Source organism: Cicer arietinum, chromosome 3, assembly GCF_000331145.2.
Source record: "Cicer arietinum cultivar CDC Frontier isolate Library 1 chromosome 3, Cicar.CDCFrontier_v2.0, whole genome shotgun sequence".
NCBI lineage: Eukaryota > Viridiplantae > Streptophyta > Magnoliopsida > Fabales > Fabaceae > Cicer > Cicer arietinum.
In genome coordinates, this window is record NC_021162.2 from 56,651,961 (window position 1) to 56,672,440 (window position 20,480).

General features: G+C 29.3%; 1 protein-coding gene across 7 annotated transcripts in view; it reads left to right on the forward strand.

The window, feature by feature from the left end:
- Positions 1-6,624: 6,624 nt before the first annotated feature.
- Positions 6,625-20,480, forward strand: part of LOC101501452 (uncharacterized) — a 24,527-nt gene continuing 10,671 nt past the window's right edge. For 3 of the 7 annotated variants that reach the window (XR_012162489.1, XR_012162488.1, XM_073366758.1), the window contains exons 1-2: positions 6,694-7,005; positions 13,484-14,548. Coding sequence is in view for 5 of the 7 variants with exons in the window: in XM_073366758.1 (XP_073222859.1) it covers positions 6,805-7,005; positions 13,484-14,530 (1,248 nt within the window). In the remaining 2 variants the exon portion in view is untranslated. Of the gene's footprint in view, positions 7,006-13,483; positions 14,902-18,236; positions 20,475-20,480 lie in introns of those variants that run through there. The other 4 variants (XM_073366759.1, XM_073366757.1, XM_073366760.1 and 1 more) reach the window with 4 other exon arrangements.

Below are 20,480 nucleotides of genomic sequence, written 5' to 3' on the forward strand. Positions count from 1 at the left end.
AATATAGATTTTGTCACATTTGTAAATATTTTGACATTTACTATTAATTTGATTGTTGTTAGTTTGTTTCTAAATTAATCAATTTCCTAATTCTTTTTCTTCCATAATTATAAAAGAGTTTGATATGTTTCATTTGATTTGTAATAATAAATTTTTAAAATACTTTTTAAAGATTTCAATACAAAAACATTTTTCAAAGAAACCGAATTATTCGATTCGATCTAATTCAATTACATTATTCAACAATACCCGAGTAATTCACTTAGTGGCTCAAGTAAATAGTAGCTTTAATAACCTTTAGGTTAAATGTTGTATAGTATCTTTAACCATATCCCACAACATAATTTTTAGTGTAAAAATAGAAAAGATAGACCAAAAATGAAAATTAAAAAACGAGGGGATTGATTTGTAAATGGATGGAAATGAAGAGAATAAAATTCTAATTAAACTTATCTTTAATAACTTTTAGGTTAAATAATGTATTGTATCTTTAACCATATCTCCAAAGACATAGAAACGTGATTTGGATTTGGAAAATTTTACTCCATATCCTTTTATTATACTCCTACCCAATATTTTACACAAACAATCTATTTTATCCTTTTTTTTCTTTTTAAAAATGAAAGAAAAAAATATTATCATATCCCACCATCTTCAATTGTTTTCCAAAAGCTTAAAGTTTGAGTTTTCCAAATCATAAATTTATATAAAAATTTAAGTTTTCCGAAATGCAAATGTGTTGCAAAAAACATAAAGTTTAAGTTTTTCGAATTACTTTTGTATTCTGAAAAATTCAAACTTTAAATTTTTTAAAACACAAGGAAACTTAAAATAAATTTTCCGAGTTAGAGTTAGTTTATGTTATAAATAATAATTTTCTTCATTTTATCAATATATTTTTATTTGTATTTTTTTCTTTTCCATGTTTAATATCAATATTTTATATTTTCTATTATGGTATCAGAGTGGTAATTATTTTGCTATTCTCTTTCTCAAAGTTTTCTTGAAAAAACTTTTATTAAAAATTAATTGATTTATCTTTCTTTTTCCATTTGATTCTTGAATCATTTCTTCATCTTCTCTTCTTTTTTCTACAGTCAAAATTAATTATTTCTCATTCTTTATTTTTCTTCTTTTTCCCCTTGAAATTATAAGTTAGAACTATCTCACCATGGGCATTAAGCACAACACATTTTCCAACAAAATTTTACCAAAACTCATGACTTCTTCAATGGTTTAATATCAATATTATTTTAAGATCAACAACTTTCTTCAAGTATGAAAAAGATGGAGTCAAGTCATTATTCAAAGCATTTGTTGAAGATTTTTCAAAAACACTAACAATATTTGGTGAAAAAATTCGTACCTTTTAGCCAAATTGATATTAAAAAATGCAAGTAAAAATCTTGCATAGAAGTCTAGCCCATAGATTCAACATTTACCAACAAAAAAAAAATTGTTCTTATTTCTAGAAAAACAAATCATAATTGGATTTCTAATTATAAGTCCAAGCTAATGACCAAGGAGTTGTGCTTGAGATATCGTTAAAAAAAAAAGACAAGAGAAGATCTTGCATGTAGGTGTAGACTTTATTTAAGACCTACTACAAAGAGAGGAATAAATCTTCTAAAAAAATCTTTTAGTTGGTATATTTTCGGTATTCAAAAGAAATCTTTTTTACCGATATTCAAGCAATCCAAAAATCTTAACTGATATATTTTTCAGCATTCAAAATCTTTTAGCCAATGTATTTCTGCATTTAAAAAAAAAATTAGTCCTTGTATTTTATTTTTCTTGGATTGTAAAATTCATCACAAGTTGAAAATGTTAAACTACATTCCAACTTGTTTGGGCTATTAGAGTTAGTTAATGTTAATTGCAAATTTGAAAATGCTAAAATACATTCCAACTTGTTTGGGCTATTAGAGTTAGTTAATGTTAATTGAAAATTAGTTAGATTGGTTGCAAGTTGGTTTGTAATAGATGTTTTGAAATCTATTTATAAATAACATCTCACACTTATTGTAACTAACAATTTTCTTCATTTTATCGATACCATTTTATTGATACTTTTTGTTTTCCTTGTTTAATATTAATATTTTACATATTCTATTAGCTACACAATACTTTAACAAGGTGTGATTTGAAAACAAAATTACCATACCGAGAAGCTGTGGTAAAGTTTTCCAGTTTTCAATATTTTTATTTATAAAATATAGTAATGGATTCTTGAAATACGATAAGTTTTTGAAATATTTGTGTTTTAGAAAACTCACTTTTAGTTTCGAATTTTCCGAAACACATTTATATTTCGAAAAACTTAAATCAAATATTTTGTACACACTTTAATAACGTGTATTTTTAAAGAAAAAAAAATTACTCTCGAGAAACTTTCATAAAATTTTCTGATTTTCATTAATTTGGGGTATGGGTATAAAGTGTGAAAAGATGCTCTTTCGCCCCAAGAATATTGAGATTTTACTAGATTTCAAATTTCGATAATGCAAATCTCCAATCTGATAGTGAAAAATGAGATTAATGACGTGTATCAGAAGTTCTAATATGATAATTTTTATTTTTGCACATTTAAATAAATATTAAAAGTAGACGAAAATTACCTAAAATATGACTTATGAGGTAAAATTTATCGTGGTTGTTAAATGGCTTCCGTGTTTGTTCACCTACCTCCAAATAAACTTTAGAAAAATTAAGATTCCATAGTGTAAAGTACACTATCTAAAAGTAAGATCCAACTCCAAGTGCCAGTCTCTCAGATTCTACTATACCACATTCTCTTCTCTTTTCTATTGATTGATTCCTCATTTTTTTTTCACTAAAGAGGGGGTGATGATGACAAAGTTTTGCTCCGAAATCACCCATATTAATTGTTTATTGTTCTCTTTTATTTAAATAAGTGATTTTTACACGTATTTTATTTTTCTTTCGTTTTTTTGTTTTTATTTTTGGGTCTTTGTGCAGTACTGTATTTGTTCGTCGTCTTGGTGCGACGTTTTATTTTCGTGTCTTGTTGCATGTTCTTTGATATAGATTGACAGATAACTTTAATCAAATGCAAATTCAATCAATGATTTTGACATTAACAACGTTACAACTTTGGAGACATGAGTACTCCTAATACTTCAATTTTTTTTTTTGTAAGCTTTATCACATTTGTAGACATTTTGCTATTTTATACTAGATGATGTGAATTTACCCTCAAGTTCATCTGAATTCATTTTAATAATTACAATTGTAATTTTTAATTCTAGTTTCTATCAAGTTGATTGAATGAATGTTATTTTTAATTAAAAAAAAATAAAAGTAATATCCAACTACAAAAATAAGCATTGAGACTCAACAATCACCAAATTTATTTGGATTTGTTTGTTATTGGGCTTACCATGTAGGCCCATTAATTTTAATATAAAACTACAATTTCTTTGGCAAAACTCATTTTTTCTTTTGTTGAATGAGCCATCGCTACCTCCCTCCCCCTAGGTTATCCCCTCCTGTCATGTGTGCTTTTTGATATGCGGTGAGTCATCTTCTTTCTTTATTGCAAGACTTTTATGCTTATTTTCCTATTGCCTGCGTTTTCTTCTTTGTCTATTGTTGGGTTTTCTTTTTCTTCCTTATGTATTGAAGAATCTAAAAGTGTAAAAATAATTTTAGTCTCCAATACTATATTTGAGATGTGATCTTGCTATTTCAATAATTTTTTGTTCAGATCTGGTTTTTAACTTTTTAGGGTGTTTGTTTCAAGTGTATAAATTATATTGCCAGGAATATATGGGTAGGAAGTGAATATTCCCATGTTTGTTACAAGTTTGGGCCAAAATTATTCTCAGCTATAAAGATTTTTGGAATAAGATAACTTCCAATATTCCATGAAATTATTCTCAGATGAGAAAGTAGAAAAGTAGATTATCATGGATGTGGGAATAATTTTGGTGTAACTACCCATAAACCTCCCTCTTACAACAATTCCTAGACATATTACAAATATTAACTAAGCATTTTTTTAAAATTACCTAGGAATAGATTTCTTATTCTTATATTCTTTGAAAAGTTATTCCTAACAATAAATTTAGAAAACTTAAAACAAACACCCTTGAAGTTATTATCTTACTTTCCATTTAGAAAGAATGATCTCATTCTTTTAATTTATTCAAAGTTTTCACTAATTAAATTGATTAACTTGTTTTTGAATTTTTTTCTACTCAAGAATTATCAAAACTTTTCAAGAACCAAATTGAATTGAATGGTTTGACATGTGTTGAATGGTGAACCACTATTTCTACGTTTCAATTATCCGAGCGGTTGGATTGACAATGTAAAATAGTTTTATGAAGAATTTTGCACAATATTTAAATCTATGAACCGGCAATTTAATTACCTTTACATTCAATAAGATATTAATGAACAAGAGGGAAATAGAAAAGAGATATGTTTGATTCAAAAAAGAGTAGAGATTTTAAATGGTTTATAAGTGATTTTGTCTTCTTCCCTCTCCTTTCCCCTCTAAATCTCCAAAAAATGGTGGGGGAACACAATAAGGTTTAAGGGAGATTTTGCTCCATTCTTCCCCCTCCCCTCCAAATAATTGAACCAAACAACTTCAATTTTAAATAATCCACTCCTCCTCTCCCTCTTATCCCCTCTAACCAAACACTCTCATAAATTGAAGTCTCTTGCAATTTAATTTGTTTGAATTGATAGTGTAAAATAATTTTATATGGATATCCATGTTTGTTATTAAAAAACTATATGTAGTTATTTTAAAAAACTATATGATGACACATCTATATAGAAACATTTTTGCTCCATTAGTGCATACAAACTAAACTTTGTTTTTAGTGCTTCATTACTTTAAGAAAGTTGTGCATAATTGTTGCTTAGTATATCTTTGCATGTCTCATAGTTTTCAACTTATTTTAGAACCTTATCATGTCATTCTTACCACATTCATTGCTCATAATTTCAAAGAGTTTAGATTCGAGGATGATTTTTCCATTCAAAGTCCCTAATTTCAAGTAAGTGATGTCACTTTTATTTATAAGAATTTCTCTAATTGACTACATCGTCATCAAATAAGGATTTGATTCATGTAAAGGATGTAGTGTAGTAAGTAAAATGAGAAAAATCAAGGGTTTATATTTTCACCATCTGTAACTAGGAATGATAACATAATCCGCACCTGCGGATACCCACCCAAATCCGTTTGATTTGGACGAGAAAAATCCACTTTGATTGGGCGTGGGTGCGGATTTTTCCCGAAATTAAATTTCGGGGGCGGGAACGGGTTTGGGGGTGATCATATCCACCCCACACCTGAATCCGCCTTGCAAGTAATATTATAGTAATTTTGAATTTTCTATACATATACATATTAAATATACTTAATATTTTTTTAAATATTAAAAATTATAATCTTATCTATATAAAAAATAATTTTTTATTTTATTATTATTTAATAATAATTATTTTATCATATTAATTATAATAATAGATATAATTTTTAAATTTATAATTTTATATATATAAATCGGTGCGGGTATGGGCGGAGAAACCCGAACCCTGTTGTGGGCAGGGATGTGAGCATAAATTTCACACCCGCTATAAAACGAACGCGAGTGTGGGTTTTCTCTGGATGCGGGGGTGGAGGAGGCAAAATTCGTCCCCGGTCTGCCCTGTTGCCTTGCCTATCTATAACTTATTATGCATGTACATATAATATTAATCATTAATTTATTTATCAACAGTTTTTTTTTTCTTTCGAAAAGCGAATTGAAAAATTAAAACGAGCACAAGGTGTGCATAACCACATGATAACTAGTAGTGAGAGTGGTTGAATTGTAGAAATTAACCCCTATACTAATATAATAATTAATATACTAACATTTGTCTATAAAAAAATTGTGCGTGTCGTTCATTGTTGTCCATTGATTTATTCATTTTTTTTATTACCTTGGACATCTATTATTTTCAAAGCAAGTCTCTCTATCCCTTTTTAGTTTTTTAAAAAATAGTGGGAAAACCCCTAAACTTGCTTAATTAGACTTAGGTTGCAGATTTACTTGTGGCTTAGTTCTCTGTTTGCAGCCTCAGGATGTAGTATTATTTGGAGGCGTCTCTCACAATTTTCTTTTGTAAACGTGAATTTTTTGTAGTTTCAATGCTTGTGAATGCATTGCCTTGGGTGGAACAACTAGACATGAAAAATATGCTTTTGGGCTGTTTTGAAGATAAAGCTACGATGATATTGTCAAGAGACCAAACTTTCAAACCTTCTGATAAGAAATCATCACAACATAAACATCAAAATCGAAAACACAATGTTCATGTGCTTTTGAATTCTAGTTCTAAAAATCCAAAGGTATGCATTCTTATTTAATTTTGATCTAAGGAGTTCATTAAAATAAATGACATAGATTTATACTTGGAGGAAATTGCACTTGAGAAATTTGAATTACACTTGTCTCTAGGCATGGCAACGGGGCGGGGACGAGTTTTGCCTCTCCCACCCCCTCACTCGACTAGTTGAGAAAAACCTGCACTCTCTCTATTTCTTTTTGGGTGCGAAATTTAGGTCTCCATCTCCGTCCTTGTTATTTTCAAAGCAAGTCTCTCTATCCCTTTTTAGTTTTTTAAAAAATAGTGGGAAAACCCCTAAACTTGCTTAATTAGACTTAGGTTGCAGATTTACTTGTGGCTTAGTTCTCTGTTTGCAGCCTCAGGATGTAGTATTATTTGGAGGCGTCTCTCACAATTTTCTTTTGTAAACGTGAATTTTTTGTAGTTTCAATGCTTGTGAATGCATTGCCTTGGGTGGAACAACTAGACATGAAAAATATGCTTTTGGGCTGTTTTGAAGATAAAGCTACGATGATATTGTCAAGAGACCAAACTTTCAAACCTTCTGATAAGAAATCATCACAACATAAACATCAAAATCGAAAACACAATGTTCATGTGCTTTTGAATTCTAGTTCTAAAAATCCAAAGGTATGCATTCTTATTTAATTTTGATCTAAGGAGTTCATTAAAATAAATGACATAGATTTATACTTGGAGGAAATTGCACTTGAGAAATTTGAATTACACTTGTCTCTAGGCATGGCAACGGGGCGGGGACGAGTTTTGCCTCTCCCACCCCCTCACTCGACTAGTTGAGAAAAACCTGCACTCTCTCTATTTCTTTTTGGGTGCGAAATTTAGGTCTCCATCTCCGTCCTTGACGGAGTTTGGGTTTTCCCGTTCGCACCCACACCTATTAATATATATAAAACAATAAATTCAAAAGTCATATTAATTATAATTAAAAAGTATTAAAATCATATTTTATATAGAGAGAAAATTATAATTAAGATTTAAGAAATATAAAATATGTACATGTAAATAAAATTTAAAAAATGATAATAATATTATTAGCGGGACGAGTGAGAGATGGATATCAACACCTCCAAATCCATCTATGTCCTAAGTATTAATTTCGGAGAAAACCCGCATCTGCACCGATCAAAGTGGGATTTTCCCACCGATCAAAGTGGGATAGGTTTGAGTGGGTAACCGCAGGTGTGGATTTTGTTGTCATCCCTACTTGTCTCTCTTCAATTAAATTCTATGTGGCTCTATGATGACGAACAAAATGATGATAAAATATGAAAAGAAATTAAAATAAATAAACAAAGGTGGATTTGGGGGAAATGGGGAAAAATGGTAAAGAAATCAAGATAATTGATAGACCACGAAGAATCGTCATAATGGTAAGGATAATATTGATAAGATTCAAACAAGTTTCAACCGAAGAACTAAGAGGGGAAAATCTCAATCACAATTCTCAAAAAGAAATACTTTTTATTTAATGCCTCCTACTTTTTTACATATGTGAGATATATATATATATATATATATAAGTCATGGGTTGATCGGTAAAATAAAAGAAAAACCATAAAAAATTAACATTAATTATAGGCCACATAAATCTTTTTAATAAAAGTTTTGTCTAGTTTTAAATAAAAAATAGTTACAAAATAATCAAAGGAAAATCAAGAGGCATTTTATCAGCAACCTTTTTTTATTTGTAGCTATTTATTTTATTTAACTATTCTAATAAATCCCATAAAACAATAAAAACACATTACAAATTTGTGGTCAATTTCTAGTCCATACGATTTAAAAATGTTTTTTTGTCAATTTATGTGTTGGTCCACGTGGGTTTCATTGTTTAAATGTTATGCAGTTTAAATATGTGGATTAAGGGGTTGATACGTGACCAAGAAACTCTTTTTATATAAAAATTGTAACTACATTTCTTTTTTGGTAATTACACTTTATGTGCACTATAATAGATTAACTATATGGGTGACACAACATAAAAATATCAACATCTATAAATTTTTAACATTTTTTAAATAGCATATTTTTATAATATTAGATTGCTTTAAATAGGTTTTTAGTTTCCGTAAATATATCACTTTTGTTTTAGTTCCTCTAAATTTTTAGGGATTTGTAGGGTCTAAACAAAAAATATATATTTACAACGATTAAAACTAAAAAGTGATACATTTGTAAGGATTAAAAACATATTTAAATATATTAGAATTTTAATTATAAAATTGATTTATTCTTGAGATGATAATTCTTTTAGTCTTTACAATACAAGAGTTTGTAGTTTTAGTCACCGTGAAAAAAAAGTTTTGATTTTATTCTTGTAATTTAAGATTCTTTCACTTTTAGTCCTTCATGGGATATTTAAAAAGATATACGATTTTTTAAAAACATTGGGTTGACAAGTACAATCAACGGGTGCATATGAAGAGAGTGGTGAAAACGAGGATGATTGAGATTGAGAAGACGACGACAAACACAATTGTTAGTGCATATTGCGGCGGTGGTTACGACTAGAGCTGTCAAAAAAGCCTCCAACTCTAAGGCCTCCTTAATTTTTTTTATATTAAACTCATAATATTATGCCTCTTATCAAAATAATTTTTTTAAAATCCCGGCCCATTATTTCATAGGGCTTAAGGGAGGGCTCAGAGGGTTCATAGACTTCCAATATTTTTTTAATTTTGAGATTTTTTTTCTTGAAAACTTTTGAAATTTATTTTATTCGAAAAAATATTGAAAAATATTTTTTTCTCAAAAAATTTTGTGAGAAAAATAAAAAAAAATCAAAAATTTTTTAACGAAAAAAAATCGGAAATTTTTTATAGAAAAAATTAAAATTTTTTAATCGGTGAAAAAATAAAAAAACTTTATTTCTCGAAAACAAAATCGATTTTTTTTTTGAAAAAGTGGGCTTATAGGCCCACTAAGCCCGCAAAATTTTAGGGGGCTTTTAGTGTGGGGTTTTGTTTTTTGGCTTTTTAAATTATAAATTTTTTTGACCTCTCCAACATGTGAGTCGTGTCCAATAATTAAGGAGTTTGTCAAATTGACAACTCTAGTTACGACATATAGAATAGAATGAATAAAAAAAACGAGAAGGAGGTGGTTACGACATATAGAATAGTGTGGAATAAAAAGAAAGAGGAGTTTATAACCTTTTTTATTGTCTATATTTTGGATTTTAAAATTGGGGTTAGAAAGGGATTGGTGGTCACACGATAAGAGCATGAAAATGGACTTCATATCTATGTATAAGCTCGTGGTGGTTGAAGGTGGGAGTGAAAGTCGGACTGGCAACTAGGGTTTGGTGGGAAGAGATAGAATGAATAAGTGTTGAAGAATGAAAAACACGAAGTAGGGTTTTTTTTTTTTTTTTTAATGTTTTTAATTTGTTTTTCTTACGATTTTAGGTTTTTAATTAAATAAAAGGTTGAATTAATTAAATTAGATAATAATAAATTAAACCTAGTCAATATGCCTTGTCACCAATTTTACATGACCAAAGTTAGATGAGAGACCAAAAGTGAATTTCAGAATATGATACTAAAGTGGAGAAATTTAAACATCTTTTTATAGGGATTAAAATCGAAGTCATTCTATATTGCATGGACTAAAACAAGTATTAACCCTCTATTTTTTATGATCTGTTTGATCAACCCATTTAAATGTATGGACCAACTAAGACGAGAATATGCATCAAAATATCACACCTCTTTATTATTTGTGGACAGACTAGCCCTATTCAGGGGTATACAAATGAAGGGTTAGATCGGATTTAATGTATCTCTTATCTGGTTTTAATATTTATCATACCTAATTTTAGATCTTAACTCATTCCTTAATGCGATCAAATCCGATGATTTGTGGATTCATTAAGGACGAGACAAAAGAAAGACGGGATCGAGTTGGTCCGAAGATGAGACTCTAAATAATAATCTTTAAATTTTCTTTAAAAAAAAAAAATTAAATATAAAGAAATTCATAACGAATCACATATGATGATGATATTGTAAATTGAAAAAAAGTAAAAATATGCATGTAAATTTTGATCAAGGAAGAAGTGTATATTTTAATATTAGAAGAAAGAGTAATATAATCTAAATATCTTTTTTTTAATTGGGGATTGGGATGCATATTTTAGCATTATGGTTTAGAAACATGGTTGAGACTAAGAAAGAGAGAAATATTGAAATTGAATTTGATAATATAAAAGAATTGTTATATAATTACTAATGGTATATATTTATATAGTGTTCCTAAGGCAACTAAAATAACTAATTTTCACCTTATCATAATTAATGTCTAACTTCTAATGGTCCCCATAAGATGAAAGTGAATTAACAATTCTAACTTATATTGGGAAGGAAAATACAATATAAGAAGAAAAATATAATGTAACTAATATATAAAAATTATAAGAAAAATAATACAAGTCGTTAACGAATGTAAACTACAAGAAAAAAATATTTACATTGGCTAAACATTCTAAACAAGAATGTTGATATAGAACATTAATGTAGAAAGTGGTACCGATTGAAGTGTATAATTCTTGTTGAAGTCTTATGTCTATCGATTTTATACTAATTTTAAAATCTTTTGGTGTCTCTACGATACTCACTCTGATAAAATCAAGAATCCTAACATTGAGTCTCAAATGTCAAATTTGGTTAACAAAACCTTGAGAATGAGAAATGCTAAACTACCATAATATAGAAGTACAAAGAGTTATAATTTCTTTACTGCCATAGGGTAGAAGCATAAAAAGAATTAAAAATACATAACTACTCAAGAAACGCAATAAGGGCTAAAAATTAAAGAAACATTTTGGAGTGTATGATAAATTTCAACAAATATTTGATTAATATTATAATGATTTCAAAAAGAACTCACAAGAAGTTACAAATTTCTTCTATTTATGAATCTTGAAGCTAAAAACTAAGAAAAACGTTAAGACTAATTGGTGAGGACAATGTGCCTCCCATCTTGATGAATAGTGTCAACAATCTAAATTGACTAAAAACTTCACAAAACCTTTAGAAGAAGCCACTTTTGAAGAATTAGGAGATTGAGACTTTTTTTAGTAATTAACATCATCTCTTCAAGGTAGAAATCATGTCTTTTGATACCATGTTGAGAAGCATGATTAAGGTAAAAAAAGAAAAAAAAAATTAAGAGAAATATTAAAATTAATGCTAAATACCATCTATAGTCCTTTAACTTAATTTCAATTAACGTTTTAGTTTTTTATCTTTTTTTTTTCTTTTCGATTTGATTCTTTATTTTAATTTTAAGATACAATTTGATTTTTTATGTTTTAAAATGTCCATAATGTTATCCTTTTTTTTTACAAAAATTCATCAAAATTTTCAAATCAAACTTATAAAATTAATTATATTCTTCAATATAATACAAATTTTATCAAATTCGTAACGCAAATCATCAAATAAACTCATATTAAAACTACATTAAAACTAACTTTATGATACATCTAAGACATAATTGCTCTTGCGGTCCCTTAACTTAATTTCAGATAACATTTCAGTCATTTAATTTTTTTTCTCCTGATTTGGTCATTTATTTAATTTTATTACAAATGTTCGAAAATATAAAGAATGAAAATATGAGTTTATTTGAATATCTGAGTTATAAATTTGATATAATTTGCATTATGTTGAAGATGATAATTAATTTTATAAGTTTTGTTTGAAAATTTTGATGAACTTTTGTAAAAAATGATAATATTGTTAACTATTTAAAACATAAAAGATTAAATTGTTTACTTAAAATTAAATAAAGGACCAAATTGAGATAAAAAAAAAAAAGATAAAAAATTGAAGTATTATCTGAAATTAAATTAACCGACTGCATGAGCAATTAGGCCTATATCTAACAATTATAGGTAGGGTTGTTCATGGTTGGTTATTTTAAAAAACCAAATTATATCCATTTTAAAACCAATATATGGATTTAGATTTATAACTAAATCTATTATTTGGTTTAAAACTGGTTATAAAATCAATTGTAAAATTGGTTATGGTTAAATAACCGGTTTATAATTAAGCAACCGGTTTTTCAAAAAAATCGATTTAAAATTTTTAAGAGAAAAAAAGTTTTTTATTTTTTTCTGATATTTTTTCGAAAAAAAAAAGTTTTCAAATTTTTTTTAAGAAATAAAATTTTAAAATTAACAAAATACTGGTAGTGGATAAAAATCAAATCCAAATATAAAACATAAGTGGTTATCTAATCGATTTATAAATAAACCGGATTTTAACCATATGATTTTAACTGAATATTTAAAATGGATTTAGATCCGATTATGGATTTGAGCTTCATAACCGGATTTTTTGCATAGCCCTAATTATAGGTACTAGAATATAATTTAGGCTATATTGTATTTTTGATACCCTATTTTAACAATCTCACGAAAATATTTCTCTTTTTTTATAATCAAATTTATGAAACTCACTCTAAGCATGGGCCGAATAACACTAAATATTTTATTATTTTCATCTTTTATTTTGTTTGTCTGGATTAGGTTTATGCCCTCAGACTTTTGTTTTTTGCTTTTGTCTTTATTTTTTATTACTGCAATTTTTAGCTCAATAAAAAAGAAGTATCATATTTATGTAAAATAATAATTTTGACATTTAATAAATTATTTATTTATTGTTATAGATTTTAACATAATAAAAATTAATATATTTTTTGAAAATGATTTTTATAAGAAGCTAATAAAAAAGTTTCTCATTTTAAATATTTTAAAAATTTTATTATTTAAAAAATATAATAAAAAGATGAAATACTCAAATTGATAGTTTATGAGAAGTTATTTAAACCAATATGTTATTTGAAACATTTTTTTTTTTTAAGTTTTCATTTAAAAAGTTCTAACAAAAAAATAAAATATTTAAAATTTATTTTTAAAAAACCTGTAACAAACGGATCCATTATATATTAAACCTTCCGAGATGAACTCAATGGTAAAGGATTAAATTTTGAAGATATAACACCAAAAAGTATATAGGTTTGTAAATAGTTTTATATTCCTATATAGAATCAACATAATTTATTTTCATTTTTATTTCAGAAGAGGAAATTGGAACAATACATAAATGATGGTAAATTTGCTACTAGTTGTAAACTCATCAATAAAGAGAAATATGGTAGTGAAAATGTCAAATATCAGAAAAGAAACCCATCTCCTCATCACTCATGTTCAACTCTACCAGGTAGAAAAAATATTATTGTACAAGAAACACAAGAATATGGTTTCCCTGCTCAAAATGACAAAACAGAATTTTGTGGTATTAATATGGAAGATTATTCTCACCTAAGTGACACCAATGATTCCATTAAGGGGCCAAGTATTAAGAATCAAGGGAGCTTGAATATCCAGGCTAGAGGTTTAATGCCTAGTATTAGTTATTCGTCTAGTAACAAGACATCAATCGAAGAGAAAGAAAAAATGGAATTTTTGAAAATATTGGTCGAAGAAGCTTTTATCAATAGTAAGACTTCACATTTATTATACTCGAAAGAGGCAGACGTGAAACTCATTCATTCTTCCAAGAACTTTTTACCGGCTAGGAGTAACCATCTTCCAAGACCGGTTATTCCCGTTGGACCTCGGTTTCAAGCCGAAATTCCTAAGTGGGAGGGCACAACCAACTTAAAACAATATAATAGTGATGATTGTTTGAAGTGGTTGGGCATCCAAATTTGGCCAATGCCTAATGTATCTAAAACAAATGCAAAAGGTATTGGGAAAGGTAGACATGACTCGTGCTCATGTCACAATCCTAAATCAGTTGATTGTGTTCAAAAACATGTTAGTGAAGCTAGGGAATGTTTAAAATCAAAGATCAATACCGCTTTCTCAAATTGGAAGTTTGATGACATGGGAGAAGATGTTTCAAAATCATGGACGATGGAAGAGCAAACGGCATTTGAATCTCTTGTTAAATCAAATCCGCTATCAAGTGATACGAAGTTTTGGAAGCTCAAGATGAAGAAGTACTTTCCTTCCAAATCAATGAAGTGCATGATAAATTACTATTACAATGTATACATCCCTAGATGTATGAGCAAAGCGACAAGATCTCCCTTTGGTGCATTTGATGGTGAACCAAAATGATAACATGTTCATAGAAAGGTATGGCTATGATTCCAATTTGCAAAATTTTGAAATTGAGTTCTTCAAATCAGTTCACTTGTGCCTTACACATTTTACCTCAATTTGCAATATTGAACATGTGAGGAGTTTAGATAACTTGCCCATGCATCTAGAAGAGGTAGTCTTTAAATGTAGTATTGTGAACCCGTGCAATGTATAGTGAGAAAGAATCTATATTTGATAGAATTTATAATTTATTGTGTTTAAATATTTCGCATAAAAAATATTGAACAATAAATTACAGTTTCAAATTAGACATAAATTGATGTATATTAACTGTCAATCACTTTGATAAAACTAAACATCGCATCTAAATACATAGATAGTTTTTTAGAAGGTAATATGAATACATACTATTATATTAAAAAATGATTAATTAAATATCATTGAAAAAATTACCACAAAAAGCAACAAAGTTTTAGCGCAAAATTACAAAATTAGAAAAATATACTTAAATAAATATATATTGTATACATTTTTGTCAAGGTTATTTATGTAATTTCATAAATTCTCAAACCAAACAATATCTAACTCTAGTCATTGCAAAACTGCAAATAAATGACAAAATTGATGTATTTTATTTAGGGTCATTTAAATAAAATGAGTCAATATTAAATGACACTCTATTCCTTTATATAAGAGATATTTGAGTCAACAATAGTTGATATATTTTATCTATATTATGAAGTTTAACCTATTGTGACCATGCGAAATATCTAACTCTAGTGGTTTAAAGTGATGTAACACCATTAAATTTGTTGATTGACACTTCTAAAGAGTTGTCTTGAAAGTGTTCTCTTTGTGTATAATATTAAAATCAAGATTTAAATTAAGATTATGATAAGATTAAGGGAAAAATACATTGACTTCCTTTAAAGTCTCTTTAAATGACATTCACACACTATTTAGTTTTTGAAATGCACTTACTTCTCATATACTTATTAAATAAAAAATTGGGTGTAACATTTTTTTTGACACCCTTACATTTATAGTCATTCATGGAATAGACGCAATAATGTACACTTTGGTGGAATCATGATAAACATAATCTTTCTTTTCAAATTGAAAATACTAATGTATGGCTATATTTATGCAAATTAAAATGAAAATATACTTGTGTCACATAATAAATGATTGTGATAGACAAGTGTGGCAAATAAAATGTCTGTTGTAGTTTTATTATTGAGTATAGACAATGTGAGTGTTTTTTTTTTTTTTTTTTTTTTTTTTATTTAGGGGGGGGGGGATATAATGTTTCACATTATAAAATAAAAATTTTCACTCTCAAGTTAATGTTTTCACTTAAGTCAGCCTTGTTATACCAAATTCCGTTTTTATTTATAAAGCTACACTGACAATGTTGCTGGAAGGAAGGGGTTGGGGGTATGTGAAAGGGGTGCAGGTTTAATTTTCTAAGCAGGGGGGTTTTGGGTGCAATGAGTGCTAAATTTAAGGGAGGTCAGTGTAATGAATTTCTTTATTTTATATAGGAAAAAAGAATTGTTCCAAATGTTTGGAATCTGAAGATTGCATTTGTGATCAACTGTGTACTTTTGTTGTATGTTTGGCTTTTTCAGGAGGGAGCTCGAAGAAGAGTTAGGTGTAACCCTTCCCAAGGATGCTATATAATTAGAGGGAGCGTGAATGTAATTTAAAGAGAACTTAGGGAGAAGGGGTGTGAGAATACTATTTTTGTCAAATTATTCATGTTAAGTATTGATACATTATCAATGTTATAAGTGCATCATAAAAGATATTATATGAAAATGACAAGTAATATTAGTTAAATAATATAATTAGAAAAAAAATGTATTAGAAATTAAAATGATGAATTATTTTGGGACAATTATTTTTTTTTACAAATGGATCGATTATTTAAGTAGATGGAGTATTTAGTGTGAGGAGACTAAAATGAGTTGAAATTAAATATCAATTTAAGGTGAAATGCCAAAAATGCATTTAGTGTACTTAAACTATAAATAAATGATAAAAGTGATGTCTTTTATATAGTGTGGTTAGACTAAAATGGGTTGAAATTAAATATTATTTTTAAGGAAAAAAAAACATCAACTAGAGGAAGAAGATTCATGTGTTTGTGTCTCCCTCTAACAACCAAAGCCATTAAACTAGAAGAAAAAAAAAATGAATATGTTGGAATTCAAGTGTGAGTGGTTAGTTTAATATCGACTATGAATGAAAAAAATATCGCATATAAAAGAGTGACGAATCCTATATCTAATATGTTAATGTTTTTGAGATGTGGTGTCAATATCTCTTACAAATTCTATACGTGTAGTCCATTGTTGTTGCACTTCTCGAGACTCCTTAACAAGTGGTATCAAAGACATGATTCGGTTTGGTGGGGGATATGGAGCCAGAGATCTTAATGTGCATAAGTCTAATGATGTGGGTGACTCATGTTTCAAGGTGACGTTGTTGGAATTCAAGTGTGATAATTAGTCTCACATCTACTAGAAATGGAAGAAATGTTTGATATATAAGAGTGATTACTCATATAATTAAGCCTTAAGGTTTTTAAACGAGATGTGATGTCAAAGTCTCTTACAGATTCTGAATGTTTAACCCATTACTAATGTCGTGCTCCTTCGAACTCCTTAATAGGATGAAATCAAAACAACATCGTAATAGAAAGTTGAAGGAATAATGGATGCTAAACAATTAGAAGAAGAAGAAGCAACAACTACAACAAAACCACTCTTCATTACCACCATTACTTCTTCACCACCACTACTTCTACTTCTCATTCTAACAAACCAACTCTTCTTCTAAATTTCATCACATGTATGTCATTTATAGCAGCCATCTTATTTTCCATTCTCTTCCTCTCTATCTCTTTATCATCATCTTCCTATCTCCAAAAACTTCTCTATCCTATTGTTCTCATTTCCTTGGATTACTTCCGTTTTGGCTACCAATTCAAAATCCCAACCCCAAACATCCATTGTCTTATCCATAATGGCATCGAAACCCTAATTGGTCTCATTTTTGTGTTCCCCATCATTACTCCATCGTCATCGGTCTCTACCCTCCTCACCACGACAACATCAATAACTTCTTTGAACCAATCACTAGCGACAAATTTACTATGGCGAGTCATGAGTCAAATGGGGGCTCTTCTCCGTCAAACAACACAACCAAAGACCAGTTTTTACTCAACCGTGTTTCAAAACTCTTGTTCAAACCAAAGCTAAAAGAAAAATAACATAACTAGTGTTCGGCGCAATGAAAAAAGAGTTAGGTTGATATGGATTAAGGTTTTCAGTATTGGGGCAAACAAAGAAGGAAAATGGAGACTAAGGGGGAAAGTCACGTGCCATCCTCTGGTTTGATTTTTATTTATTTATTTTAGTTTACTAATGTTCACTCTAAACATGTGAGAAGGATGGCTGATCATAAAAAATTATCAATTCTGCATTGCCAAATCATAAAAAGGATAATAGTGTGGGGGTTAAAATTGCTCAAAATAAATTAGGAGGCCAATGTCACGCAATTGAAATATTAAGAGACCAAAAGTACAGTACCTAATTGAGTATGTGATAATTATTTTGATATGATCATTAATGTTGTATAGTTACATATATCTCTAACTCGACATATTCAGCATTATTTCATCACTTCTGATTTACATATCTCTATCATATTTCAGATGGTCAAACTTGTGTCAAACCAAACATTTCTTCCAAGTCTTTGTTGTTTGACGTCTTCGTGATGCCTTAATGTTGTTAAGTTTTTGGTAATGAATATGGAAAAGTAGTATTTACCCGTTCTCTTGATGTTAATCTAATCATCAATTGAAGTAGGATGTTTGGATCTTGCCATGAATTGTATGCAAAAATATTTTATTGAATCCTTAGTATATCTATTTTTGTGCTCAAATTAGACCGAAGTTTGACATTGTATTGCTCCTATGATGTTGAAAAAAAAAACATTATGTTGCTTCTATAAACTCTTCCATTTGCAAAAACTGAAAATTAACATTTAATCAATCAATTAACATTTAATGCTACTACTTGGAAGAACATGATCGACTTCGTCTTCTTTTTAAGAGTGTAACCTTCTTCAACTATGTTCCAAAGATCATACTGATTTGACATAAAGAACATTTTTGATCTAATCTTTCTGGTAGTCATAGTTTAATCCTTTGAAACTGGTGGATGGTTTACACTGATTCTTTTGTTGTAGCCTTTGGTTGCCATGATGATGATGAATCTTTCTTTTGACACTGTTATGTGTTGACCTTAGATGTTGCATTGTTGTTTAAACTAATTTCGCTTTTGGAAAAACTGTTGCTAAAAATATTTGGAATTATGTTGTAATCAGCTCTTAGACTGATTACAAGATATTTTAGGAATAATGTCAACAACTCTTAAGTGATTTCAACTAGTTAGTTATGTGTTTATGCATTAAATTAAATAAGAGTAGAGAGATACACACGAAGATTTATCCTAATTTATTATTATTGGAAGTGATATATAATTCAAATTTTGTTTGGGCCAAATTGATTGGTTCCACATTGTACCCTATATAAATACCTTTCTGTGTATTGTTTTAAAGACTAATGTCATTTTGATACCATAGTGAAAAACAGAAAATACTCTCTTCCATAATCTCTCTCTTTTCTCCATCATTTTCTCAAACATCAAAGTTTTCAATTATCGATTTTTCACCATTGATTCACCCTCCACTCTTGATTGTGTTCCAACATTTGGCATCAAGAGCCTAGTTCAGATCCAATTCCCGCTGCAAACATGTCCATTTCCAATGACAAAATCCTTACCAACCTTCCGATTCTTGATTCAAATAGTTATGACAAATGGTACAAACAAATGAAAGTTTTGTTTGGATATCAAGATGTTCTTGATATGATTACCGATGGCATTACTCCTCTTGGTGAAGAGGCTACAACACCGCAACAAGCGAAATTCAAGGAAGATAAGAAGAAAGACTACAAGGCCCTCTTCTTGATTCATTCTTGCGTCGATAGTGACAACTTCGAAAAAGTTGGTGATTGCGACTCGGCGAAGACAGCTTGGGGTATCCTTGAGAAAGCTTATGCTGGTGCGGATAAGGCGAATGTGGTGAGATTACAAACTCATAAGCGGCAGTTTGAGTTACTTCAAATGGAAGACAAGGAAACGATTAACGATTACGTGACACGTGTGACACGCTTGGGGAATCAAATGAAGTCGTGTGGTGAAGCTGTTTCCGAACAGAATTTTGTGTCAAAGGTATTGCGTTCTTTAACACCAAGATTCGATAATATTGTGGTGGCGCTTGAGGAATCGAAGGATCTCAAGACGATGACGAAAGATGAACTTCAAAGTTCATTTGAAGCTCATGAACAAAGAATGGACGAAAGAGGAAACGATAAAGCCAAAGCGGAAGTTGCTTTGCAAGCCCGTTTCAACGAGAAGAATAAGAAATCGAAAGGGAAATGACCTTCTAGAGGAAAGAAGAATTTTGATGGAAAAGAGTCACAAAATTCAAGGAAAGGTGAGGGTGGTTCCAAAGGTGGTGGTCAAGACAACTACAAGCCGTTCGACAAAAGTACCAAGAAGTGTTACAATTGTCAAAAGCTTGGGCATTTCGCAAGAGAGTGTAGAGCGAAACCAATGGAGAATCATGCGGATGAGGCTAAGGTTGCTAGGCAAGACGTGGATTATGATAACACGGTTCTTGTGATGATCATGGAAGAGAACTACGACCTTAAAGAGGTGCTGGACAGCAACTGTGACAAGGGGAAGTTGCTGGACAACAACTATTGCAATGCAGAAAAATCTGCAAAAACGCATTCGGAGAAAAGCGCAATGGTAACAGTTCGAGATGGAGTCCAAGGGAGAAATGAGTGGTACTTGGACTCAGGTTGTTCGACACATATGACGGGAAGAAA